The 27,893-nt window shown below is 39.8% G+C and overlaps 1 protein-coding gene across 5 annotated transcripts; it reads right to left on the bottom strand.

Moving 5' to 3' along the window:
• Window positions 1-4: 4 nt before the first annotated feature.
• tsnaxip1 (translin associated factor X interacting protein 1) lies at window positions 5-27,482 on the bottom strand. Of its 5 annotated transcripts, none has more exons than XM_062962022.1 (17): window positions 27,192-27,482; window positions 24,964-24,996; window positions 23,542-23,647; window positions 21,671-21,768; window positions 20,539-20,668; window positions 19,034-19,127; window positions 17,411-17,607; window positions 14,310-14,445; window positions 12,061-12,230; window positions 9,904-10,063; window positions 8,333-8,463; window positions 6,691-6,819; window positions 4,390-4,551; window positions 3,607-3,716; window positions 2,828-2,945; window positions 1,884-1,990; window positions 5-1,262 (listed from the first exon to the last, which is right to left on the bottom strand). In XM_062962022.1, the coding sequence occupies exons 1-17, from the start codon at window positions 27,218-27,220 to the stop codon at window positions 1,001-1,003; spliced, it is 2,172 nt and encodes a 723-aa protein (XP_062818092.1). In that variant the 5' UTR covers window positions 27,221-27,482; the 3' UTR covers window positions 5-1,000. The 5 variants fall into 5 exon arrangements, with proteins under 5 accessions (XP_062818092.1, XP_062818095.1, XP_062818094.1 ...); XM_062962025.1 differs by lacking the exon at window positions 27,192-27,482 and adding an exon at window positions 19,538-19,656 and having other exon boundaries at window positions 23,401-23,647; window positions 24,964-24,998; XM_062962024.1 differs by lacking the exon at window positions 27,192-27,482 and adding an exon at window positions 19,538-19,640 and having other exon boundaries at window positions 23,401-23,647; window positions 24,964-24,998.
• Window positions 27,483-27,893: the final 411 nt, after the last annotated feature.

The raw sequence follows: 27,893 nt of genomic DNA, 5'->3' as shown, positions 1-27,893 counted from the left end.
CAGATTTCCTTTACAATTCAAATTTACTTGACTTAGAAAACCCATGAATGGCAGCACTTTTGCAAAGTAACTGACTGAACAAGAACAACAACATACCACCGCTTTGCATATCAGCACAAGTTAATTTCCTGGCCCAAATCTTCATAACAGTTTTCTCTGCAAAGTATTTCATAAACACAGTTCCTGGAGCAAAAATATTGGAATTGGCCTTTTCCCCTCAACATTCACTCACTATCCATTTATTTGGTCAGACATAACAGCTTGATATCTCTTTACATCAACCCTACTTGCCTGCAAGACAATTTAAATCTAATCAATGAATTAGCCAGTATCAAACACTTACTGAGCCAACCTTGGCCTATTGAACTAAATCTAGGTTTATACTTGGCAGAGATAAATATACTGAATACATTTTATGTGAAAATCCTAATAAGGAATGCCTACGCATTTAAAACAGTTCTGTGTGTCTATCTGGCTTCTAATTTTGGGGTCTCTTACTTCATGGGGCTAATTATGGAAGCAGCTTCTTTTGTAACTTTCACTTTTAAGTTTTTTTTAATAACCCTATTTTGTAGCCCTGGAATCTATTTAGATTTGATGATGGGTCTGAAACTTAGAAAAGCAAAACAAAGTGTACACTTTTTAAATGGTATAGGGTTTCATCATCCAGTTGTGGAGAAAAGTTATTTAAGTTTGTGTGAGCAGCCTTTAATCTTCCTGTCACTCTGTCTTAATATATGCTACCTCTGTGAAATATTACAATCTGGCTCAGAAATTTAAAGTCATACGTCTCTCACGCCAGTGGGTTATTTATAACAATTTGGTTTTATGCTACAAAGCTCTTACTCATTTGGGTTCACAAAGCACTGTTCTAGCAGAAGTTTTGTTTTATGCCTCACTTTTTCAGTTGGTCTTATGTTGACTAAGCTTATTCTAGGCCACTACTCACTAAAATGTAATTACTCCATCAAGTTCAGAAGAGAGAAAGGAGATAGGCTATTTAGACATTGACAGAGGCCTCTGTTTCTTCTCCTGTGACAGATGAGGGCAAATTCTTTGCATCCCCTGAAACAACTTCTTGCCGTCTAATATCTCCGTTCAAAAGCCTTTGCATCAGTAGATCTATATGTAGTGTTTCAGAAGGATCCAGTTGCTCCTTTGGAAGCTGGAACGCCCAAGAGATGTAAGAGTCAAGCGTTTGCTCAGGAAGACCCGGGTCAATTGCGCAGAATGCTGCCCTTAGGTCATCTGGCTTTACTTCCCTGTGTGCAAAGAAGGGCAAACAGTCAGTGACAAGTCCTGTGTTTGGCTGTACAGATTGACTATTATTACCCAAAGTTCTTGGAGCCAGAAGTTTGGGAGTTCTGATTTTTCAAGATTTTTGAATAGCTATTTTTACTTTATCCAGACTAGAGATGTGATCCTGCACCTATATAAAATATATCCAGTTGGATTTACTTCTCAGACATACAAGGACTGCACTGTAATACTACACGATACTTATGGAGTGTAACACCATGAAATCACTTAGATTGGACTTCTTTCCCAACCAGCCATGAAGGCCAACTTCTCTGGCTGGTATATGGCCCATATTTCTCTAGCATCTCCTTGCATTCCCCTCCATGGTCCCTGAAGGTATACATGCTGGCTTGAAAGCTGTCTAGCCAAGTGTGTATGTACAAGAAGATATTTAATACCTCTTTGCTCAACAAACTTCAAAGTATATGCTCAAGTAAGTCCAGATTAATTGCATGTTTGTCACCAACAGTACATGCCTGGCTGTTGTATCCTTTTGAAGCTAACTAGCTATAGTTCAACATCCACTGATAGGAAATCAAGATCTAACTTCAGCAGTTTGAAATTTTCAGGATTCTGATACTCACAACCGGGTTCCTAATTCAGTACGGAGCTCACGTAGATAAGTTTGCTTCTCGTTCAAATACTGGTTCTTGATTTTTGTAACTAGGAGTTGTGTTTTCCCCTCATCATCCTGCAAAACCACAAAAGCCTTTTAAAACTGCTCATTGAGTGCAAGTAATCCCCTTGATGGGGAGCAGAAGGGCTGAGCTCCAGACAGTTGAGGAATCCTTCCAAAGGGAGTGTTTTTAGCACTGTCAGTTAAAAGACGTGGTAATTCTGCCTTAGTACATTTTCTGCAGAATGACGGAAAATAGAAACTGCTTTGTGAAAGCATAAGAGCTTTACACAAGGGCAACAGAATCATCTTCATGCCCCATAATTTTCTGTAAATAAGGTAGACTACTGCATATCTGGAATATACCTTGTGTCAGCTACGGCAATCATTAAATATTATTAGAACATCCATCTCTTAATAGCTTTATTATGGCTAAGACTACTTTGTGCTCTTCAGAATCTACTATTCAAAGACTATGTCTGAATATGGAGGTTTGCTAACTTTTGAAACATATCTAAGCTAGTTTTACCAAATCTGGTAGAAATAAACTGTTTGAAAGAGTACTTTGTTATAAAATCGTCTAGATTTATGGCCTCCCAATTTTCCTTTATAAACCTACATCCCAGTGTTGTGGGAGAGTGAGAACACATGGAATATTTTGGCTAGCCCTGAAATGCCTATTTTTTAAGCAAGCACTGAGAAACAAATTATTTTAGCAGAACTTCCCCTTTATTGCCCATTTGCAAATGGAACATTGCTGTTCTTATTCTGCTGTCTATTTTATTGTGTATTTTCTGTTTAACGATTGCTCAAAAAGATGAGTTATACTTTGACACGTGTTTTCTCCATGTGTTTACCGCATTCCCACTACCACATCTTCCCATTTCCCATTCTGTGCTATGAGCAACTAACCTCATAGAAGAGGGACCTGTACGAAATACTGTCAAGCTCTGATCTGTATCCTGCTGCCTCAAGTAATTCTTGTATCTCTTCTTCGGTTTTTGAAGGGAAAACTGTCTTGAGGGCAAGGCTGCAAGAAGAAAAGGGTGTGATGTATCTGTCTCCTGTGCCATTTTTACAAGTTAACATTGTATAGATCATGGCATCTTAAACTGTGAGTCCTGATCCCAAATGGGGTTCCTTTATCTCAATGTTGGGATCACGAAAGCAATGACAGCAGTAAAAGGTTTCTGAAAGCCATCGGCACAAATCCTTGAGCAATAACCTGCAGTATTTACAGTGGACCCTGCAGGAAATGCTTCAGCTGTACTCCACAAAAAGGAAAATCAGCCTATTTAGCAAGCCTTAAAAATGCTGACATTCAGTGAATGTTTTATTTATATATTTTATAGGTATATTTTGTATACCTATATTCCTGGGATCACATAACATTTCTCAGATTTAAAAGTATCGCAAGTGGAAAAAGTTGAAGCTCTGGAATAGATCAGCTTCCTAAAAGGGGGCAGCTATGTGTGAGTAAACTCAAACAGAAACACATACACCACTTCTGTATCAAACACCCAGTCTTCCTTTTTTGCATCCCAAGATATTCTGAATATTAAATACCAACCCAAAACAAAACAACTTAGATGTGCCTAAGTTGGTTAAAATCACTGTATATTTTCTAGTCCTATGGTTCTATTTGTTTGCATATGAGTAAAAATGAATGCCTCACGGCTACAAGTTCTTACGCAAATTGTTCATTTGTTAGCTCTCCAGTATTCACAGTATCAGCAGCAGTCAGCTCCTTGAACAATGTGCTAAGCTGCTGGATATGGCTGTGGTATACTCCTTCATCTAGCTGCAAAAGAGATGGTGGCAAAGTTAAATTAAAGCAGTTTCTCAAAATATGCTCCTCCAGATGTTTTGAACTTCAGTTCCCAGAAATCAGAGCTAGTTTAACAGCTGTTAGGAATTGTGGGAGCTGAAGTCCAAAACGTGGAAGAGCACAGTCTGAGATGGTGTTTGTGTGAGAGAGACTTCGGCAGTTTTCTATGCAAGGGGTACTTCCTTGTGTACAGTTCATAGCCTGCTGTGATGAACAAGTTGGGACTTACGATACAAGGCTGTATTAAGAGGGCCCTTCATGTAAAGGTTACCTGAATATTCACCTGCATAGGAACTGCCCATAAAAATACTCCTTTGGCAATATTTTGTAATATGCATTAGTCTGAAACAGTTCCTTCCTGACAATCTTCCACCAGACAATTTAGGGAGGCTAAAACAGCCAAGAAATAACGAAAAGGAAACTCATTGAGCAGAACCTTCAGATGCTTTGGATTATAACTCCATCACCAGCATGTAAAGGTTGGGACTGATGTGCAAAACACGCAAACGGTGCTAGTTGGTGGAAACCGTTAAAGCGGTCAACTTTCTTGCTTCTTCAGTGCCACTTGCCAGAAAATGAACCAATTCCCTGATCTGCATATTGTGCATATCTTAAGAAACAGACTACGAGAAAGTAAATTACTCACAGTTCCCATCAGAATGTTATGAAACATTGTCATAGTTTCATTGGATCGATAAAGTTTGATATTTTCGAAAATGGTGTACGTCCAGTCGAAAGCAAAGACGTCGCCATACTTTTTCTGGAAGAAGTTTAGGAAGAACTCTGCAAGTTTGGATCGCTTTCCTTTCTGTAAAAGAGACCACGGTTTCAAGGACAATACTCACTTCCTCTGAGTGAAGGCCAAACTAGGAATGGAGGAGAAGATTTTCAGTCCTTGGGTTCAAATGACAGGAAAGACAATTCCTCCTGAAAATTAGGAAGAACTTCCTGACCTTAAGAGCTATTCAACAGTTGAACTCTTTGCCTTGGAATCCAGTGGAGGATCCTTCTTTGAAGGCTTTTAAACAGAGTCTGGATGGCCATCTGTCAGGGGTACTTTTATGGTGCTTTTTCTTCATGGCAGGGGTTGGACTGGATGGCCCATGTGGTTTCTTCCAATTCTGGTTCTATCATTCCTTTGTCATCTGAATTTTTAAAGCTGTTAGTGAAATGCCCCAATTTCTCTTTTGTCCTATTTCTCTCTCTTTGCCCTCAGATTACATTGCTACAAATAGAGTTTGAACTCAGTTACGCTGGCAAGAATGAAATTGGGTGTGTGTGTGTGTGTGTGTGTGTGTGTGTGTTTTAAAATCCTACTGTTACTGGAAAGCTCAGGCAAAAGCAAACTGCTGCATTCTCTCCCAACTTGTGTTTCTCCCTCTTGGTCACAAATATCAAGAGTATTCATCTGTAAAATGTTGGAGAGTCTGCACAACACATACCCTGTGATAAGTGAGACTCTGCTCTCCCATGTCAGTGTTGAATGTCCCCAAGTTGTTTCTGACTTAATGGTGATGCTATTTATTTGTTAATGTACATATTTGCTAACCTTTATTCTATATGTATGTTGATTTGCCAGTTTAACTTGTACCTCTTTGGTATGGAAGGGGTTGTATACATGTGATTGTACTGAGCATGTTCAGACTCAGGACTCCATTTTGTATTCAGTATCTGCATCCACCTCAATGGATGTGTATCTGCTATCCCCTCTGTGGAGGTGGATGCTTGTTTGCATCACACCTTAGTGGAGTTACATGTTGCTGTTAGGACTTCAGTGGAGAAGTATGACTTATGGACTTCAGTGAATGCAGCTGTACCTAAAGGCTATGAACTATTGATTAAAAATTATACCCTGTGTACTCAACACACAGAGAGAACTACATCCTATCTATAACTGAACCTTAAATAAGAAATGTGCCTGTATGGTGAATTAATACAAGATGTTTGTGAGTATACAAGATACGTTATTTTTCAAAGAAGACTTTGCTTTTAATCTCTGAGTGCATGTTTTAAACTAAGAGGTTTTAAGGGAGCATATATCTTTTGGGCAAACTGCAACGGCAATTTCAACTTCAAAGAAACAACCATCCTCTGCTAACCAATTATATTTTTGTAGTGGCATGTCTTTGTCCTCAGCTGAGTTACCTGTGTGCCATTATATGAATGCTTATTAATATCACTTGTTCAGAGGGTTGACTTCTAACAAGGTCATGCTTTTCTTGACTAGTGGTTTTCAAAAGGTGGTCTCCACATGTTCGTAGAGATTCACATTTGCCAAATGGATATGATATCATTTTATCTTTTTCAACAAGGTTATGATTGCCATTTATTTCCAAAGAGATATCTGCCCAGAGACTGGGTGCAGGTATTTACAATCGGTTATGTCCAATTATCTCAAACACAAGCTATGTGTACGGAATAAACTATCTGGAGGTTTCATAGATTGTGCCATTTTCACCAGGACCATACAAAACAAAACAAAAGTAAATTCTTACATACTAATGTTCTGATCTTGATTGATTTCCATCCTGGGAGTTATGTTGTACACATAATTTCATCAACAATTGGAGTATTAATGGTCAAAAAGGCTGGAGACAGGGTTGATCTATACCATGCTAGCTACAGAGATATCAAATAATGTCCTGATGGATTTCACTAATAAGCAAAATCATCCTGTTTCCCAAAAGCCATCTAATGCCCCACAGATGCAGGAATCCACAGCTGTAATAGTAGGAATGGGACAGAAATTGGTGGATGGGAATAATGAATCTCAGTTCAATGTATGTGAATTGCCTGTGCAACTATTTGTGGATGCTGGCAGCGAGGAGGGTTTTTAGTTCATAGGCCTCATTGGAGGTATTGAAACAACGTTTGGGATAGGGCCCTCCTATCCCTTACCTCCTCAGGTCTATCCATATTAGAAAAGGGAACAGAAAAATCAAGATACCTGTTGATCAAATGCAATTTTATCTCTCCATATTTCCCTTAGAAGGGCCACAACCTCCTTTTTGGACAATTTCTTGTTTCTAACCAGACCATCACACCTGAGGAATATAGGGACTTTCTCGTTTTTCCCCTAAGGAAGGAAGGAAAAGAAAAAAATAAAATTCGACTCTAGGAAAAAATATCGGCATATCAGTCCTAAAGTAGGAATCAAGACACAATCTAGAGAGTTGAGATTAAGTCCTTAACAAGTATCTGTTACATAGGCACAAGGGTGGCATGCCTAGAATGCTTTCACTTTAAGTGCTGTTTTGCAATCAGAAGAATTTCTGTAGCTAGAGGGATATTAGAAGAAAAAAATCACACATGGGGGGAAACATTTAGCTAAGCAGAATGCAATACAGTACATTCTGTTGTAGTTAACTGGTTTTCCTCCAAGAGATGTCTACTTTCTTGCATTTGTATATCACTTTTCCTCTGGGAAGTTCAATATTAGACATCTCCCTGCCCTTTTATCTTTATATATCTATCTATATTATTTATTTATTTATTGTGTCAGAAGCGAACCGAGGGTACAAGTTGCAATGGATTTGCAAACAGAGATTTTTTTAAGAAAGAAAAAAAACCCTTGGCATTAATACTAAATGTCTTTGGCCCAGTAGATGGCCACTTGGAGTGTCTCTGGTGTTGCCATTAGAAGGTCATCCGTTGTGCATGTGGCAGGGCTCAGAATGCATTGCAGTAGGTGGTCTGTGGTTTGCTCTTCTCCACACTCGCATGTTGCGGACTCCACTTTGTAGCCCCATTTCTTAAGGTTGGCTCTACGTCTCGTGGTGCCAGAGCGCAGTCTATTCAGTGCCTTCCAAATTGCCCAGTCTTCTGTGTGCCCAGGGGTGGAGTCTCTCATCCGGCGTCAGCCACTGATTAAGGTTCCGGGTTTCAGCCTGCCATTTTTGGACTCTCGCTTGCTGAGATGTTCCTGCAAATATCTCTGTAAATCTTAGAAAGCTATTTCTTGATTTAAGGCATTGGCATGCTGGCTGATACCTGAACAGGGGATGAGCTGGAGATGTCAATGCCTTAGTCCTTTCATTGTTGAATTTTCACAATATATAAAATACAGGTTATTAATAGTAAAAAAAAATACAATCCAAATTTTTAAAAGTGAAGTTGGGAGAAATGCAAAAGAAAAAGGACTTTGCCCAGTGGTCAGCTAAGGATGACCATCCAGATGTTGTTCAACTGCAACTCCCAGCAGTATCTTTCAACACAGACAATGGGTGAGGTGTGCTGGGAGCTGTAGTCTGACATCTGGAGAGACAGACAATACACCCCCGGCATAAATGCAACTCTCAGAATGGGAAAGCGCGGATGAATGTTCCTGGTAACAAAGGATTGTTTGTGGTGAGCAAATCTTTTAGTGGCGGAAAGCACTCTGGTGTCTTGAAGTCCCAACAGACTTGCTCGTAGTGCAGATGAAAATGGCTACAACTTGGATATGGATAAACACAGGAGACAGCAGACTCCCTAAGGGGTGGAAGGATCGGTATGATGAGTATCTGTACTTCCAAAGAACCTTTGAATGCCACTGATAAGGATGAGGAAAAATAAATTTCCATCAATGCAATAATCATATCTGCGCATACCTTTCCCACAAAGGCGTCTTTTTCTTTCAGCAGTCCTGTGCCAAGATCTTCCAAAAGTACATCTACCAGCTGGTCACTAGTTTTGCCTTCTGACAAAATGCTCCAGCGTTCAAGCCCACCAGAAATCACATCTATAACAACAAAAAGGTGCAAAGTATTAGAGCACCGCAGTTACAACACGCTGGATCCCGTCATGCTTGACAACACAAAGGACCACTTTATGTAAAGGACAATAATCATAGCCTCCATTACATCTGCTGTTTACTATAGCACAGAGTATGGGTGTGGCAGATAAGATAAATATATCCATAACTCCTAATTCGTCAGGAGGCACGTGGCAACGAAACAAATTGGGCAGAAACAGTATCATTGGTGGTGGAAAACTCAGAGTACATTTATTTATTTATTTATTTATTTATTTACAGTATTTATATTCCGCCCTTCTCACCCCGAAGGGGACTCAGGGCGGATCACATTATACACACATAGGGCAAACATTCAATGCCCATAAACACATCAAACAGAGACCGAGACAGACAGACGGAGAGGCAATTTAACCTTCTCCTGAGGGGATGTTCGATTCTGGCCACAGGGGGGAGCAGCTGCTTCATCATCCACTCTGATGGCACTTCCTCATTCCAAGTCGTAAATTAGTTAAACTTGCCTCCCCACTTTTATAAGTGGTACCTTATTTCCTACTTGATAGATGCAACTATCTTTTGGGTTGCTAGGTCAGCAACGAGCAGGGGCTATTTTTTATTTTTAATTGACGGGTGCTCACCCCGCCACGGGCTGGCCTCGAACTCATGACCTCATGGTCAGAGTGATTTATTGCAGCTGATCAACAGCCTGCGCCACAGCCTGGCCCCTGGTCAAATACATCTGATCAAACACAGACTAGAGCTCATTGGAAAGCCTATTCTGGGCAGCAAACCAATTATTATTTTTGCTACTATAGCATCTACACCATGTCATCCAGTAGATCTGTCTCAAGGGATCTTGTAAGTCCTACAGTCACAAACCCACCAGTGGGAGAAAGCACCACTGAACGCAAGATTACAAATGTGAAGAGCAATAAAATAGGCTAATTGCATTGTCAATGTGCTTATAAGATGGTGCTGCATTGTACAGAACAGAACATCCACAAAATGTGCTGGGTACAGCTTTCATGGTCTTCATGACTGAGTCCCCTTCCTTAATCATTCTGCTTCTATTAGCATTTGTTTGACCATCCTTCTCAACACTTTGTGGAGTGAAACCCCAACACATTCCATATGTGGAATCCAACTGGAATGGAGGAGAGATAGCCTAGGAGACCCAAGGGAAATGGCAGAAAGTGCAAACTTGCCCACAGTATTTGCTGCATAACGCAGCCACTTCATTCTGCCTAGGGGAAGGGCTGGCCCAGAATATGCATGAAATACATTATATGTGCAAGTCCTGAGTCACATTGAAAAATACAGTTTTGGTGCAAAAACGTATGTTCCTTGGTGCAGACATTAATATCTTTCCATTATGCAAGGCCCCAGCACTTGCCTTCCCTACCAGCGACACAATCATAAACTGCATACCTGCACATTTGTCCCAATCGGGCCGAGGGGTGGAGGCACGCTGGACACTGATGAGTTCATTATAGTATTGGTCCCGCTCCTCAGAAAGTTGCTTGTGTACATCTAGCAATGTGTCATACTCACTCTGGAGATCCTGAAAATCTTTCTGGAGAGCTGCCATCTGAAAAGAAAAAAAGCATGGGGTGGGGAAAAACATAGCATATCCAGAGTCATCCCAGGGCATTTGTCTTTATGAACCAAAGGAAGTTGAATAGAGTGGGACTTGAACTGAGAGGAGCTTCAAAGACTATACAGGCAGTCCCAGAGTTTCAGATAACTTATATATGAATCATACTTAAGAACAAGGCAATATCAAAGGAAGTGAGAGAAATCTACCCCTCGGAAGGAAAATTCACTCCTGGAAGTTATCATGGGGAAAAGAAGTTTCCACTGAAGCTTTGGCACCAATCATTATTTTCATAACAAGCCATTTTTTTTTTCAAAATCCAAATGATCACAGGGACAGAAAGTGAATTAAAATCTTCTTAACAGAGGCACAGACAGCAAAGAAAACACCAAAAGGATGTTAAACTTTTCCTATGCTGTCCATTGTGCGCTCTCCCTCTCCCTCCCTCCTCCCCTTCTCTCTATATGGCTAGAGTTACACTAAAAATGCACCTGTTCTGACATATTCAAATTCAACTTAAGAACTTAAGAACAGATCTACAGAACCTATCTTGTTTGTATTTTGGGGACTGCCTGTAATTCCCTGTTCAGTCCCTTTTTTATAACAGTTTGAAAAAAAATCCATCCCTGAACTCTCCTATAATGGACAACTATCGGCTAGTGTCCAACCTCCCCTGTTCGGCAGTGGAACTCTCTGTGTGAAGTAAGCTCCTTGTTCGGAGGCTTTTAAGCAGAGGCTGGATGGCTATCTGTCAGGGGCGCTTTGAATGTGATTTTCCTGCTTAGCAGGGGTTGGACTGGATGGCTCATGAGGTCTCTTCCAACTCAATATTTCTATTCTATTCCATTCTATTCTATGAAACAGGAGTCAGTCCGTAAACTTAATCTGGGCCTAAAAATTGTATGCCCTCAAATAGTTTTTTTTTTTTTTTTACTACAGTAGAGTTTCACTTATCCAACGCTCACTTATCCAACGTTCTGGATTATCCAACGCATTTTTTTAGTCAATGTTTTCAATACATCATGATATTTTGATGCTAAATTCGTAAATACAGTTATTACTACCTAATGTTGCTGCGTATCGAACTACTTTTTCTGTCAAATTTGTTGTATAACATGATGTTTTGGTACTTAATTTGTAAAATCATAACCTAATTTGATGTGTAATAGGCTTTTCCTTAATCTCTCCTTATTATCCAACATATTCGCTTATCCAACGTTCTGCCGGCCCGTTTACGTTGGATAAGTGAGACTCTACTGTATCTGTGATTCAGGCATTCTTCCCTTCAATGCAATTTTCTCAATTAAAAACTAACAACTTTTTGTGCATTGATGCATGACAACCCGTGGTGTAATCATAAAGAAGAAATGAAAGCTTTAAGCATCTTTAAACTGCCCTCAGATGCAGCAGTGGGCAAAGTTTGGGGAAGCATTCAGCCCCCAGGGCCATTTCGTGCCCATCTTAAATATGCCTCTCTAATAAAAACTTCCTTTGGCTCCGAAATGGATTGTAAGAGTGTGGCAAACATTTCCTTCATGTCTGAGGGTCTGTGAGTGTTCCAATTTAGACCCAGAAGAGTCCTTTATTGAAATAGGAACTGAAAAGAAGCCACGTATGCTAACTTCCTGTTAGAAAAGGCATTACTTGAGCCTAAAATGAACCAAGAGGGTCCCAAAACATGGTGAAATACCCTCCATGTCTTCTGAAGAGCACTTGGAGGAATGGTGATTCTTTTTGTGGGAGTGGATGTAGAGAACACAGCCTCTGAGGTCTCCAGAGGGGCCACTGTAGCCCCCTACTTTCTACAGGTTCCCACTCCTGCCGCAACAGTTTATCTATGGCTTCTATGTCATGGACTCAACCTTTTTTCATGGACTTAACCTTTTTTCACATCCAGAGAATGCTTTCTAGTCTAGAGCGTCTTCTCTACTCCGCCAACCAATTATATGCTAACCTGGGAAGTATAAGGGAGGCACAGTATACTCAGGTACCTTGTCGGCCAACTCATTGTAATTTTTTTCCTGCAATTCAAACTCTCTCCTGGGCACAACGTCTCCATAGTTTGCTCTCATGGTGTTCAGATCTACTTGTGCTTTGGTGAGGTCCTGGCGTGCCATCTTTAATGCAAGCGACAGCTTAACTGTGTCTTCGCCTCTCTCATCTTTAAGAGAAAATGGTTTAATAACACCCAGATTTATTGCTGAAACTGTGACGTAAATCATGGTTTTCTACAGGGATTAAATTCTCCACCAGAATAGGAACATCTCGCTCAGGCCAGTAAGATGTTTCTTTGGCTTCTAATGAGCTTTAGGGAGGAAGTGGACCTGAAATCAGAACTTCACATCCTCTTCCAGCACTGTAGCCCTTACATCACTCAAAGCTGAACTAGTCATAGTTTTTTGTAATTTGTAAGAAAAAAAAGACTTGGGACTTGTTTACGCTGATCCTGCTTTTAATGTGATATACCAAAACATATTCTTGCTCAGCAGTTTCCAGGAAACTGTGGCTTGCTGATGTGCTTTGTTATATGTGCAAAATAAATTTCTTTATGTGTTATTATCAATAAATGTTTGATATGTATTCCTATTTTATATACCTACAGGCCCTAAGGGTTGCATCAGGTGAAAAGCGGACACAACCAGAAAAGGATTAAGAAGCCATGCTCTAGGAAATCATTTCTCAGGAAAATCACCTGGTAGCATGCAACCATGTTTATGTGTATTATGATTATTTACACAATTTAAAATCCAAAAATATACAAACATTAAAACGGAATTAAACATCAGGTTGTTTTGAGTTTTCCGGGCTATATGGCCATGTTCCAGAAGCATTCTCTCCTGAAATTTCACCCACATCTATAGCAGGCATCCTCGAAGGTGTGAGGTCTGTTGGAAACTAGGAAAATGGGGTTTATATAGATGTGGAAAATCCAAGTTGGGAGACAGAACTCTTGTCTGTTGGAGGCAAGTGTGAATGTTGCAATTGATCACTTTGATTGGCATTTAATAGCCTTGCAGATTGAAAGACTTGCTGCTTCCTGCCTGAGGGAATCCTTTGTTGGAAAGTGTTAGTTGGCCCGATTGTTTTTCTGTCTGGAATTCTTCTGGTTTCTGAGAGTTGCTCTTTACTTACTGTCCTGATTTTAGAGGGTTTTTTAATACTGATAGCCAGATTTTGTTCATTTTTATGGTTTCCTCCTTTCTGTTGAAATTGTCCACATTATTTCATTGGCCTCTCTGAGTAGTCTGACATGGTGGTTGTCAGAGTGGTCCAGCATTTCTGTGTTCTCAAATAATATGCTGTGTTCAGGTTGGTTCATCAATTGCTCAGCTATGGCTGACTTCTCTGGCTGAATTAGTCTGCAGTGCCTTTCATGTTCCTTGGATGTTCTATGGATGCCTTCCATAGATGTGGGTGAAACGTCATGAGAGAATGCTTCTGGAACATGGCCATACAGCCCAGAAAACTCACAGCAACCTAGTGATTCTGGCCATGAAAGCCTTTGACAACACACAGAATTAAACATCAGTTGTATTAATAAAAAATAACAGTTAAAATTCTTAAAAACTTACTTAAAATGTATTCAAAGCTAAAACCACAGCACCCCGACTTGATCTTAAAAATCTCCTTCTTTAAAAGCCTCGCTGAATAAAAAGGTTTGAAGCTAGACAAAGCTGGGTCTGGTCAGCGTGTACTGTCATCCCTCTACATTTGATGTTTTGGTTTTTACAGATTTGATTATTCACAGATTTGGTAAAAATGTTCTCTCTAGGAGTCTATAGGTTCTCCCCTGTGACTAATGCCAACTTTCTTCAGTCATGCTAGAGCAGGCATGGGCCAACTCCGGCCCTCCAAGTGTTTTGAACTTCAACTCCCACCATTCCTAACAGCCTTAGGCCCTTTCCTTTTCCCCCTCAGCTGCTTAAACTATATATTGTATCTATTTATGCAAATGACTTATGGCCTAAGCATTAATAAACAATTGCTAACTACTGTATTTTCATGGGGGCCCTATGCCCTAATCCCGCAAGCGACGAGGGCTGACTGCAGATAGAAGATATGCGATTTCAGTTCCATGTACAAAATGTACACATTTGTATATAATGTGTGAGAGAGACAGGATTTCTCCTTGCTATTAGATGCTGGTCACTGGTGCCAAACTTGGAAAAGTTATTTTCAGGACTATAACTTCCCAAATCCCTCAACCAACATGGCTTTAACTGGGGAAAATGTATTTTACCTTGGACCTTGGTGAGCTTCATTTCTTCCTTCAGACGGTATATTTCATTAAGATCTATAATCAGCATTTTGCGTGCATCACACTCATTCAGATACCGGAGGTATTCTTCTGCCACTGCCTTTCGCATTTTATACACCTGTGCCATGTAACAGAGAGAAGACCACCAATCATGAGATGTAACAAACTCAGCTTGCCACGGGCTGTGGCCTCTTGTGATGACTCATGGGCCATGTAGTCCCGTTCCTAGCGCTGTTGTGGCAGATGAAGAGGAAAACTTGGGTTTTCCACCATTTCAGCCAGAATTGGAACTTTCCCAGCCAGAACTGGAGTCCTTGCACCTGCAGGAGGATTGTCTTCCAGAAATCTGCCAAACAAGCCCTGAGTCAAAATCTCCCCCATTTTCTCGCCGTAGTTATTATCAACAACAAAAAGGAGTTCAACAGGCTAATCGCAGAAGCCTGAGAATCGCAGCCAGGCATTCAGCTGATTAAGACTGCTTTCATGAGAACCTTTAGGGAGTCATGCATCTGGACACAGAGATTGACTTTCGGTTCTGGTTCCCCAGAGAAGTGTTCTTTGGTGGGAACGGGACCCTATTTAGGTTCCTTGCCCTGAAGGAATTTTGCGGAGTCAATTCGTCAGCAACTGGAGTAGGTTGTGTGTGGACAGCGCTACTCCCGTTTCCAAGCCTTCGTTCCCGTTTCCAAGCCTTCGTTCCTGTTTCCAAGCCTTCGTTCACGTTCCCAGCCTTGTTTTGCTTCACGGACCTTGCCTTGCTTTCCAGGACCTTGCCAAGTATTTACCACGGATCTTGTCCCTGTTCCTCGTACCTTGTTGCCTTGTATCAAGCCTTGTGTTCCAAGAATCAAGTTTACTTCCTAGCCTTACATCAAGTTCCTTGGACTAAGAACCTTGTCATCTCCCCTCACTTTGCTTGGCAAAGTGGGTGTTTCGGTTATTGGATTACAACTTTGGACCTTAATATTTCATATTGGACATTGTTTCTTTGGATTAATTTTGACCTTTCCTGAAAGGTCTACTTCTGAACTATTTCCTACACTTGCTTTTATTAACTTTATATATTTCCTTAATAAAGATATTAGATAGACTCTGGCCTCTGTGTTTGGTTATTGGTGCTCTGCAGCCTGGGTCGTGACACCTCTACAGAGAAAAAAAGCACTTCAACATTACTGAATCTCCAAAAGAAGTGCCTTTTGATGGGCTCAGGAAACTAAACAAGGAGCACCGATTTCTGTAATAACAATGTATGATGCCATGCCATTGATTGCATACTTGTAGAGCTTTCAGTATGGAAATTATGGAAGAATCGTGACCTCACACTGTCTCATAAAATGACAATTGCATTCAGAAGGGTATAAAAAAGTGCTCCCCAACCTTTTTCTGGCCATGCCCCACCTAAGCCTCTAAAATCCTGATACCCCCCTTCTCCCTCATGCCATATAATTATTATTATTCAAAAAGTTAACTCTTCTTTATTCATGTGGAAGAAACTAGGGCCATTAACTTGCTCTAAACAAGCTTCCTAAAAACATGGCATCAATGGAAGATTAAAATAAAATAACAAATTGATTTGCGTCGTCTGCATGAAACTCAGGGTAACTTCAGTGTCCAACTTCACTGTATTTTGTGAGAATCTGAAACAATATCCTGCTACCTGAAATTAATATTCTTACAGCTGATACATTTTTTTCATATTAAATATTGACTTACCTATGAAAATAAGGTATGGTTTGAATTTTTTGCCGAATGCTTTCATGGTTGGAATCACTGTGTTGCTGTAAGTTTTCCGGGCTGTAAGGCCATGTTCCAGAAGCATTCTCTCCTGATGTTTCGCCTGTATCTATGGCAGGCATCCTCAGAGGTTGTAAGGTATACTTGAAACTAGGCAAGGGAGGTTTATAGGCAGGGGACTTTTAGCAAAGGACAAGAGGGATCCTCTCACCTCTGCAGGAGTCTATTGTATACCATACAGCATTGCCCAGATACGAATCAAGGAACACGAATGGCACTGCAGACTAACTCAACCAGAGAAGTCAGCCACAGCAGAGAACTTGACGAACCAACCTGAACACAGCATATTATTTGAGAACACAGAAATGCTGGACCACTCTAACAACCACCATGTCACACTACACAGAGAAGCCACTGAAATCTACAAGCATGGGGACAATTTCAACAGAAAGGAGGAAACAATGAAAAGGAACAAAATCTGGCTACCAGTATTTAAAAAAACCTCTAAAACCAGGACAGTAAATAAAGAACAACACTCTGAAAACAGGAGAATTCTAGACATGAAACAATCAGGGCCAGCTAATGCCTCCCAACAAAGGATCTCCCCAGACAGGAAGCAGCCAGGATTTGAAGCTGCAAAGTTTTTCAATGCTAATCAAGGTGATTAATTGCAACATTCACACTTGCCTCAAACAGACAAGAGTTCTTTCTCCCACCCTGGACATTCCGCAGATATATAAATCCCACTGGCCTAGTTTCCAACAGACCTCACAACTTCTGAGGATGCCTGCCAGAAATGTGGGCAAAATGTCAGGAGAAAATGCTTCTGGAACATGGCTATACAGCCCGGAAAACTCACATCAACCCTATGCTTTGGATTTTTTCACAGATTTTTTTACTACATTCATATGCAGAACAAAAATATTTGTAATATATCTTGGGTAGCTTGTTGTGTCATGTCAACAGGACACTGAGAGAAGTGGGGTGCTTGAAATGAAAGGCGCCTCCCCTTTCTGTGCTCATTCTCTCTCTAGTTCATTCTCTCCCCACTCCTTCCTCTCTATGAGCAGGCTTTTCCTTTTCCATTGTCACAAGCGGACTGCCTCATACATTCTGATTTTAATTTTCAAAATGTGTATGTCGCAATACATATTTATATACTGTATATGAGGCCCCTAAAACCATAAGAAATGCAAAACAATTAGCTATTAATAACTCTTTCTCAAATTGCCCCCCTTAAAAATAAAATTGCTCCCCTGTGGGGCATGTGTCTCACACTGGGAAACAGGGCTCTAAAACTATGTTTCTGAGGATCGGTTATGCAATAGACAGGCAGATCAGTGTGTCACCTGCATCTCCAGAGAACTCTTCTCTTCCCTCATTTGGTCAATGAGTTCTAGCAAGTAGAGTCTCTCCTTCTTCAATGTGGTTATTTCAATTTTCTCTTGCTTCTGTATTGCCAGGATTTGTTGGGTGAATTGATCGGAGGCTGTGACCAGGACAGCATTCACGGCTTCCAAGGAGTGGAGCTTTTCCTGAAGATGTGCTACAAATCGTAAAAAGAAAGTTCTCAAGTTATTAAAGATTTCTGAATATCTATATATATAAAAGAGTGATGGAATCCTGGCGACCGACAAAACAACAAAACTAAACACCGCACAACCTCAAAAATTGATAGCACAACCCCTCATCCATGCCTCTAGGTTGATACAACAAAAAGAAAAGAAAAATAAAGTCCTAATTAGAGGGAGAGGAATAATTGTTTTTATCCAATTGCTGCCAGTTAGAAGGCTAAGCTCTGCCCACTTGTCTCCTAGCAACCTACTCAGCCCAGGGGACAGGCAAAGTTAGGCCTCACCTAGGCCTCTTCCACACTGCCTATAAAATACAGACATCACCAGACAATGCCACAGCAACGCGTGGCCGGGCACAGCTAGTGGCTTTATAAAGTGACAAAAAGATATATTGATCTTTCAAAAGGCCTTCTTTTCTGGGGTCTGCTGCTGCAATGCATTGCCTTGCAAAACTCACACACACTTGGGAGTTGACTGCAGAGAATTAACAGAGAATTTGTACTTTCCAGAATCGAGAAAAATACTTTCCTGGACTACAGATCTAATTATTCCTCAGACAACAGAACTACTAGTTCTCCTGAGGGATTCTGGGAACTATAGTCCCAAAAAAGTAACACTGTGAGCACTAATGTAAAGGCTTGGTTAAATGAGATTTGGTCTTTAAAACTAGCATTTTGAATGCCCACTTAGGTTCCACTAAGGAAGCTTGGGTGACTCCTTATATTAGATGCTTAGTATGCCAACTTAATCTGGAAAAGGTGTCTGCATCTATCACTTATTGATCACAATGGATCTTTACTCGGATCATTTGGAGCCCTGATATGATGCACACATTGTTTGCTGAGCCAGAATTTTATGTTGAGGAATTAAAAAGAAAGAGTGCCCTGACATACTGTATGATGGATATTATTCTATGAGACCATATGTGAAATGAAAAATCGCTTAAAGGATAAACTGATTTCATGTAAACATATGTTGTCCTCTCATTCTTTTAAACTGGGAAGAATCAGATCAGTTTTTGGTCAATTTAAGTTGAATTAGACTTTTGAGTCTAGGAAAGACAATGCTACAGAACTCATTCATTCATGACTATTTTGTGTCATATTTAAAATAGGAGTGGGGATTCCTTGGCCTTCCAGGGCTTCTAGGCTATAACTCTCACAATTTCTTCCCACTCCACTTGCTAACTAGGACTAATGGGAGTTTAAATCCAAAACGAAGCCTAAAGCTTCTCCCACCTGAATTCAAAGACAAATGTTTCTTTTCTTAGCTATGCCAGATTTGATCAGCACTTTGCTTAATAATTTTTACCAGTGGATATTGTTTGGCACCTGAGTTTGATGTGCAGATTGGCTCATTCAGAATAACTATTATATTTGATATGGCAGCATCTCTTACCTATAGTTAGGTCATACTCATTCTTGATGGAAGCCAATAAAGGCTTGTATGTTTTAAACTCTTCCATGAAGAATTCAAATACTTCTTTGTAAGGCTGGAGTGGTGGAAAAGGAAAATGAGAGATAACAAATTTAGTACTACTCCACTCTGCTAGTTGTATGTTTTAGACTTGACTACTAGCACTATTATTACAACTATCACAGCAAATGGATATTCAATAATCCCTCTCCCCTGCACAGAAAGAATGTACAGTAGGCCTGTGTATCACACAAGGATTCTGCACTCCTATTTATTTTATTTTATTTATTTCCATCATTTCTATGCTGCCCTTCTCACCCGAAGGGACTCAGGGTATGCAGGCCAACAGTATGCAGGCCAACAGTATATCAAATTACCGTATCTTGGGCTATTCCAGATTGGTTTAAAGAGGTGTGATGTATAGCAGGACAGCTCCTTGAATTTTATTGACTTTTGCTAGGCGACATTTCTTCCACATCTACTCACTCTATTCTTTTGGAAGCAGGTTGTAATAATTTTTTGGAGTTGCAACAGAGCTCTTTGAATCAATCAATCAGTCATTCAGTCACTTTTATTTCTCTCCTATTTTCTGCTCAAAAGGGGAACTCAAGGTGATTTATAGAATAAAAAAGAGATACATGTATAACCAAATATCCTTATAATATACAAAAAGTTAAGAATAAAATAATATGAAACTATATCTGGAATCAAATTAATATAAACCATTAATTTAAAAGCATAGACTACAAGTTACAAACAATACAGGACTAAAAGAGACATCCCATTATAATTGAACCCTGTTTAAATAAAGGACATGATTTTACTGTGTGATTGTATATAATCAGAGTTGAAGAGCCATAGATTTTGGTACCAACTAGTGGTTCTGAAACACGGGGCCCAAGTGTGGGACTGGTTGGCCCTTGTAGAACAAGAGGCACTGTTTTTCTTCTGATATCTTTAGGATTTAAAAATAAACCCAGTTCTGGGTATGAATTTTAAAAGTTCAGGAGGTGCCAGGAAGTGTCATGAAATGGCAGGGGGAAAAAAATCTTTTAAAAACAACAACCTCCCACCACACTTGTCTCCTCTGGTATGAGCCCTTGCTGACAGATTACTTGCCCAAGATGTGAAGAAGCTCCTCATACACAAAGTTAATGTGAGTCCCACAGTTAGTAATTTCCACATTAGAAATTAAAAAGGTACTGGGTTCAGCAAGTATGCAGCACTGCTCAGAAAGCCCTGTCTGTTTCTGAAAGAAGTGTGGATCTTCTAAAGGTAATTTGCTAGGAACCATCTCAAGAAAGCTGGAAAATGAGATATGAACATTATCCAGGACTTGCTAATGTTACTTTTTATACCAGTTTCCAAAATCCCTACATAAGCACAACTAATGAAGAGAAGCAATGAGAGAAGAGCCCAACAAACACATTCCTCATCCCTTATTAATAGTAATAAATACTTGTTTTACAGACATTCAGTGCTCAGACCTGAAGCTTCAGTTCCTGAACTTTCCCTTTAGTAAGATCCAGAACTTGCAGCTCTTTCCACAGATAGCATTCCAGTTCTTCAAGGTAGCGTGGCTTTGCAATAGAACTAGATATGGTATCTTTAGTGGTGCTGAAATATAATTAAATAATACGCCACTTATTTCACAGTTTAATTTTAGCATCTTTACCAAAATATCACTATTTCAGCAAGAAAATTTAGTTGTAACACTCATAGAGGTGAGATTGGCTAGCATGTTCTGAAGCATAATATGTAAATCATATTCCCCCTTTCAAACAAAATAAGGAAATATCAGCTGTCTACTATGGCAGGCTGGGATAGAGCTAATTTGGTGACAGAGCACATGCTGTGCATGGCAACCCCAACTTCAGTCATAGCATCTCATAAGCAGAGAACAGAAAACCTTCCCTGCTCAAGGACTTGCAAATCCAGAATAAACAGCGCTGTCTAGATCAGAGTTTTCCAAACATTTCATGTTGGCGAGTCACTTTCTAGACAAGCAGCATTTCGCAACACAATCATTCAATTTGACTACCAAACCAGAGGTTCAACCAACCCATTATAAGCGATATGGACACATACGTAAATTGTAACAACAATATGTACAGGGACACAACATATCTTACAAAAAAATTTCATGTTTATTTTTAAAATATACAATTTGTAAAATAATATCAAATGTCCAAAATGTCTGTCATTTATGAGTAACAGCATGTTACTAATACTAACATTAATAATGTTACCAATACTAATCGGCACCTTTGCTGCATAAAAATACATATGCAAGTTGGTATTGCATATTCTACATAAATTCAGAGCTTTCTCATTACGTTCATGTGGCATACCTACACATCGCAGTCAACAGATCAATGTGTTGTAACACACAGTTTAGAAAGTTCTGGTCTAGATGGACAAAGAGAATGGTTGGACATACAGCTTATTGTTGTTATTTGCCATACAGACAGCTTTTGACTTATGGTGATCTTTTGACTTGAGAGACCTCCAACAGCCATGGTCACTGATAGCCTTGCTCAGATAAATTGCCTCAGAAAGCCACATCCCTGAGCTTGCAAGATTTTAGTGCAATCATTAAAATCTTATTTTCACACATACCGTTGCCATTCAGGAAGAGTACAAGGTTTTCGGTTCTGCAGGATCACTTGTCCCGGGGCATACGAAGGCCATGAAGACAACTGGCTGCTAGAACGACCCTAAACATTAAGGAGAGAAAAATGAAGTTTTTTGCTATTGTTTTTTGGTCTTTTGTATAATCCCTTCACAAAGTTCCATCTGATCACTACCACCCCACTTGCAACCTACACATCTGGAAGTCTTCAAAATATGGGAGCAGGATTTCTCCCACCCCCTTTCATTTATTTTCTCATGCTTCTTTGCTCCTGTACCAGGGTTGAGTTCACAAACCTGCACATACCCAGTTTTTTTTTTAATTAGAGAAGCTAAACAGTATTGTTTGTAGTGAGTATTTGGATGGGAGACAACGGGAAAATGCCAGGAACCTCCTAGTAGAAATAGGAAATATCGTGCTTGAAACCACAGGGAGCTCCTATAGGTCTGATTCAAGAATATAGGGTTAAATTAACTAAAAGGTCAGATTTAGGGGGAGATCTTTGGTTTTTTTTTTCCATGTCAGGAGCAACTTGAGAAACTGCAAGTCGTTTCTGGTGTGAGACAATTGGCTGTCTGCAAAGACGGTGTCCAGGGAACACCGAGATGTTTGATGTTTTACCATCCTGTGAGAGACTTCTCTCATGTTCCCGCATGGGAAGCTGGAGCTGACAGATGGGAGCTTACCCCGCTCCCCGGATTCAAGCCGCCAACCTTTTGGTCAGCAGTCCCGACAGCACAAGGGTTTAACTCATTGCTGTACTGTTTTAATTGTTAATGTTTTATTGGTTTTATTAAGTGTAGTGTAAACAGAGTGAAAAAAAGAATAAAGTTAACACAAATGCCATCTACAGAATAATGAAGATAACAAAAAGCCTTCATTAAATATATTTAGAAAAGCATACAAAAAAGAGGAATCAGATGTGACATCTTTCAAGAGATTTAAGTAGTGGGCTAGTGGTACTGTGCACCATGCTCTAATTTATGTATTATATGAGGGAATCCACTTTTCAATAAAGGAATTTTGTTAAAGAGGTTGGGTGAGGCCTGTGATTCATCTGATAATGTTTCATAGAATCATAGAATCAGAGTTGGAAGAGACCTCATGGGCCATCCAGTCCAACCCCCTGCCAAGAAGCAGGAAAATCTCATTCAAATAGTAAAGGATCACAGACCACAAGTCATCTAGGAAGAAGGCTCCTGTTTTCCTTTCCTTTCCACAATTTCTATCCTGGTGGCTGATGTTGGAAAGCATAGCAATGATTAATGTTGAAGGTGCTTATTTCTAGCCAGAAATATTGACAACAGAACAAGGGCAGGGAAAACTACATTAGCTTGTTTAATGATGTCTGCGATAACAGCAATTATTATTTCCCAGAATGTGTTCACCTTCATACAAGAAAACCACCTTGAGTGTCACATGCTTGCCAAAATTTAGTGGTTGTGCTTTTTGTGATCCTTGATCTCCAAATTGCAGTGAGATAATTTCATAGATTAATTTGAGAGTATTCTCAGTTATGAGAACCAACCTGGATCAAAAGGGGGATATCTCAATATTATAACTCTATAATTCTAAGATTTCATACCTTATTATTATGTGTTTATTTAAGTATGTCTTGCCTTTCAGACCCAAGTGGTATACAACACATTAATATTTGTAAATACATTATTTTAAAACAAATCAAAATGTTATTGAAAACAGTGTTTAAAATACATACTCAAAATTAAAACTGAAATGGCATCCTCTTGCCTAGGCCTTTGATCACAGAAGCTGCCCAAATTATAGAAGGCTACCAAGATCCAATGCGCCTGTCTCTGATTAGGCAGAAGCTTCGATTTGCTGGCACTGCTCCACTCACCAGAGTTTTCTGTTTCTTCAGGAGTGATACCTTCTGAGATGATGCATTCAAGGCAGGAATACTTTTTTGGCTTTTTAAAGTCTGGAGGGACTGTCGAAATGAGACCCTAAATAATGGCAAGAAGAATTGGCAGTGCTACTGAGAAGGACATTCCGAACATGAGAGCGTTAACACCACTATAGCACAAAACCTTTGCCCCATGGAAACCATCTTGCAGTAGGCCTATCCCAAATAGCCCAAAGTAAGGAATGTTAGCAGCAACCACCAACAACCTGTCAAAGTCTACATGCTTCATTGTATCCCTGTTGGAAAGACATAAATTCTCTGAAAGGCCTTCTGGAAGCATAATTCTCTTTCAAGCAAAATACTTTTGAGTTTGTTTTATTTTGCTACTCCTACAGCCAAATATGGTGACAGCGGAGGGTGACTGGGAAGACATTTCATCAGATCACAAAGGACTGGCCTTTTGACCCAATCAAGCTACCTTCATCTGATGAAAGAGAACCAATGGCTCGAAGCAGGCATCTTATTTCAGTTTTTTTTCAACTTTGGCCTCAGTATATGTTGGACTATAACTCCCACCATCCTCAGCTAGTGTGTTGCAATTAGGTTAGGGAAAACTGTCCATTTTGCTATGCTGATGATTGTCACACAATGACAAATTCTTGAACTTCATGTTAAATAGCAGACTTTGCGTGGCCTTGGAAATAACACTGCCTAATGCTTTGAGAAGTCAGGAATGAATTTGAAGTCTATGCCCTCCTTCACCCTCTTCCTCATTCTCATGCATGTAGATCCTGGTTTGTTTAAACGAGAATTTCTCATTGTGTCTGAAACTGCAGATTGTATTTTACCACCAGTTTACCAACCAGAATATTGAAAGTTTAGTCCTGTACTGAAGATAGGATAGTGAGAAGAGCAATAGGATTCAGTAGAAGCCCCATTTCAATAGCAGAATATGTCTGCTGTACCAAATACATTGACAGACTGTTCAGATATAGATCTGAAACATAGCATTAGTTTAACATTGCAGTTATGCAGCTCTGCAGTCAGCCAAGACAAAGTGTTCTTGTGTCTCATAATCTGGGAACTGTCTATATTAAGGGAGGGGATGCTGTGAACTTCCAAATGTTATTACCACATTCAGACAGCATAACCTATGGAGAAGCATTTTGAGAACATCTGTGTAAGTAACACACTCCTCACCCCTGCTCTAAGTAACTAGGGGGAAGGTATAAACTGTTTAATTAAAGAGGTACTGCCACAGTAGCTTGTAAATCAGCCATCATTCCAACAACATCAAAACTGATTATCCAATATTAACACTTTGCCTTTGTGTTGTCATCTTTCTAGCAACTCTCTTCTCTTGTGAATAGAATAAGAATAAACAGAATAAAAGTATAAACAGAATAAAAGTAATACCTTTTCTCAAGTTCCTGAGTGCTTATTCCTAACCTAAAATAAAAAAGTGTATGACCATAAGACATTACCAAACTCCATAAAGGTGTATATAGATAGATCTGTTTATTGATTAGTCCAACAATAAAAGACAAAAAACAAAAATAAACAGACAAATAGACACTAATCACATTCTAAAACTCCTGTAATTGTTAACTAAAATAAATTAAAACACAGTAAAACTTGATTAAACAAGTTTGATTAAAAAAGAGGATTAAAGAGTGTGAAAGAATCAATCGGAAAATTTAGGAAAATTCATCACCATGATAAGGGACCCCATATTGTGAGATAGAGTTCTCTCAGGTGGGTGGCTTTTATAATGAATTTGGCTATGCAGGGGACTAAGTGTAGATTCTCCCCAGAAAGAAAATAAGATAGTTTGGCGATATAAAGGTGTATCTAGTATCAAGACATCCCTGTTACTCCTTTCCAGATATACAGTACTCGTGGTAGTAATAACATATGCCAGTGATGGCCAATCTATGACACGCGTGTCAGCACTGACACGCCTAGCCATTTTTGCTGACACGCTGCCGCATGCAGATTGATTGGATGACTAATGTCTTTTGTGGCCAAATTTGGTGTGATTTGGTCCAGTGGTTTTGTTGTTTACTCCATGGGAATTATGCACATATATATATATATATATATATATATATATATATACCATATATCGTGTTTCCCCGAAAATAAGACAGTGTCTTATATTATTTTTTACTCCCAAAGATGCGCTAGGTCCTATTTTCAGGGGATGTCTTATTTTTCCATGAAGAAGAATTCACATTTATTGTTGAACAAAAAAATGAACATTTATTCTATACTGTACAGTAGTTGTCATCACAAACCAATATAACCAAACCAGACATACTGTGACTTCTGTCAAGAATTTCTTGTTACTACCATTATTTCCATATACAACTGGTATGTACATTTACCAATCCTGTATGCTATGGTGTTTTGTTTGGTGGGCACCGGGCATGCTTCCAAACAAAAACTTTGCTAGGTCTTACTTTCGGGGGAGGTCTTATATTTAGCAATTCTGCAAAACCTCTACTAGGTCTTATTTTTTGGGGATGTCTTATTTTAGGGGAAACAGGGTGTATATATATATATATATATATATATATATATATATAATCATTCTATTACTATTCTATTATTATTGTAGTATATTATTATATTATTACTATTATATTACTATTATATTATTCATTATTCATGACTACATTGAAACTAAAATAGAGAGAAATCAGCATGGAAACTGCAAGAGGTACCACAGATTGTTGTACATGGAAATAATGGTAGTAAATAGTTTTTGATTAATTAAATACAGTTATATATTGCATTTATATATTTTTGTTATTTAAACTATATATATTGTGAAATTATGGGGTTTTTTTCTCAAAGTGACACACCACCCAAGTCATGCTAGGGTTTTTTTGGTGAATTTTGACACACCAAGTGCAAACGGTTGCCCATCATTGACATATGCGGTTCAGATTTTGACTTTTGCAGATTTGATTATTCACAGGTTTCATTTAAAAGGTTCCCTGTGGGAATCTCCAAGGTCCTCCAGTGTGAATTAATGCTCAACTTTCTTTGGTCACACTGGAGGACCTATTGATTTCTAGAGAGAACGCTTCTCTAGGACTCTCCAGATTCTCCAATGTGATTCTATGCCCAGGTGAAAGACCTAAAAATCCGTAGGGGTGTTCTCTTAAAGCAGTACAGTAGAGTCTCACTTATCCAACATAAACGGGCCGTCAGAATGTTGGATAAGCGAATATGTTGGATAATAAGGAGGGATTAAGGAAACGCCTATTAAACATCAAATTGGGTTATGATTTCACAAATTAAGCACCAAAACATCATGTTATACAACAAATTTGTCAGAAAAAGTAGTTCAATACATGGTAATGCTATGTAGTAATTACTGTATTTACGAATGTGGCACCAAAATATCACGATGTATTGAAAACATTGACTACAAAAATGCGTTGGATAATCCAGAACGTTGGATAAGTGAGACTCTACTGTATCTTGATTCAGGGCTGTTAAGAATTGTGGGAGTTGAAGTTCAAAACGCCTGGAGGGAGGGCCGAAGTTTGCCCATGTCTGCTCTATCCCACCCCTTCAACAGTAAGCAAACCAGCTGGAGTCGCTTCCAGAAGCCTCCCTCCCGGAGGACTCACCCAGGAAAGCCCGTGGCCCGGCTCTCCATGGCCGCGCAGGCCGGAAGAAAGCGGCGCGGAGCGAGACTGTTGACATCGCGGCGCCTTGGCAACAGGCCCCGCCCCCAAGTCCACCGCGCCCCCTGCAGGTGCCCAGCGGAAGAGCGGCCTAAGGAGAGGGAATTGCTTGAAGGAGAGCACGGCTCTGGACGTGAAGTTTACTCCGAAATAAGTTAGGCAAGTGGGGTTTATATATCTGTGAAATGATGTTCAGGGTGGGAGAAAGAACTCTTGTCTACCTGAGGCAAGTGTGAATGTTGCAACTGGCCAGCTTGGTTAACACTGAATGGCCTTGCAGCTTGAAAGCCTGGCTGCTTCCTGCCTGGGGGGAATCCTTTGTTGGACAAGAAACAATCAGGGACAGCTCACATCTCCCAGGCAGGAAGCAGCCAGGTTTTGAAGCTGCAAGGCCATTCAATGCTAATCAAGGTGGCCAACTGCAACATTCAGACTTGCCTCCAACAGACAAGAGTTCTTTCTCCCACCCTGGACACAAACTCCACTTTAGTTTCCCACAGACGTCACAAACTCCGAGGATGCATGCCACAGATGTGGGCGAAACGCCAGGAGAGAATGCTTCTGGAACATGGGCATACAGCCCGGAAAACTCACAGCCACCCAGTCTAGGAATTGTGGGAACTGAAGTCCAAAACACCTGATGGG

The sequence above is a fragment of the Anolis carolinensis genome, unplaced genomic scaffold, assembly GCF_035594765.1.
Source record: "Anolis carolinensis isolate JA03-04 unplaced genomic scaffold, rAnoCar3.1.pri scaffold_9, whole genome shotgun sequence".
Classification (NCBI taxonomy): Eukaryota; Metazoa; Chordata; class Lepidosauria; order Squamata; family Dactyloidae; genus Anolis; species Anolis carolinensis.
The sequence above is the reverse complement of the archived record's forward strand: the minus strand, read 5'-3'. Positions and strand labels throughout refer to the sequence as shown.

Bases quoted from the DNA above. Each gene is read 5' to 3' on its own strand.
- tsnaxip1 (XM_062962022.1), bottom strand. From the start codon at position 27,220: ATGGAGAGCCGGGCCACGGGCTTTCCTGG. The intron at 17,608-19,033 runs GTAAGAGATGCT...TACGATTTGTAG, and splicing joins TGAGTATGACCTAACTATAG to CACATCTTCAGGAAAAGCTC. The intron at 10,064-12,060 runs GTACCTGAGTAT...TTTTCTTTTCAG, and splicing joins ACAATGAGTTGGCCGACAAG to ATGGCAGCTCTCCAGAAAGA.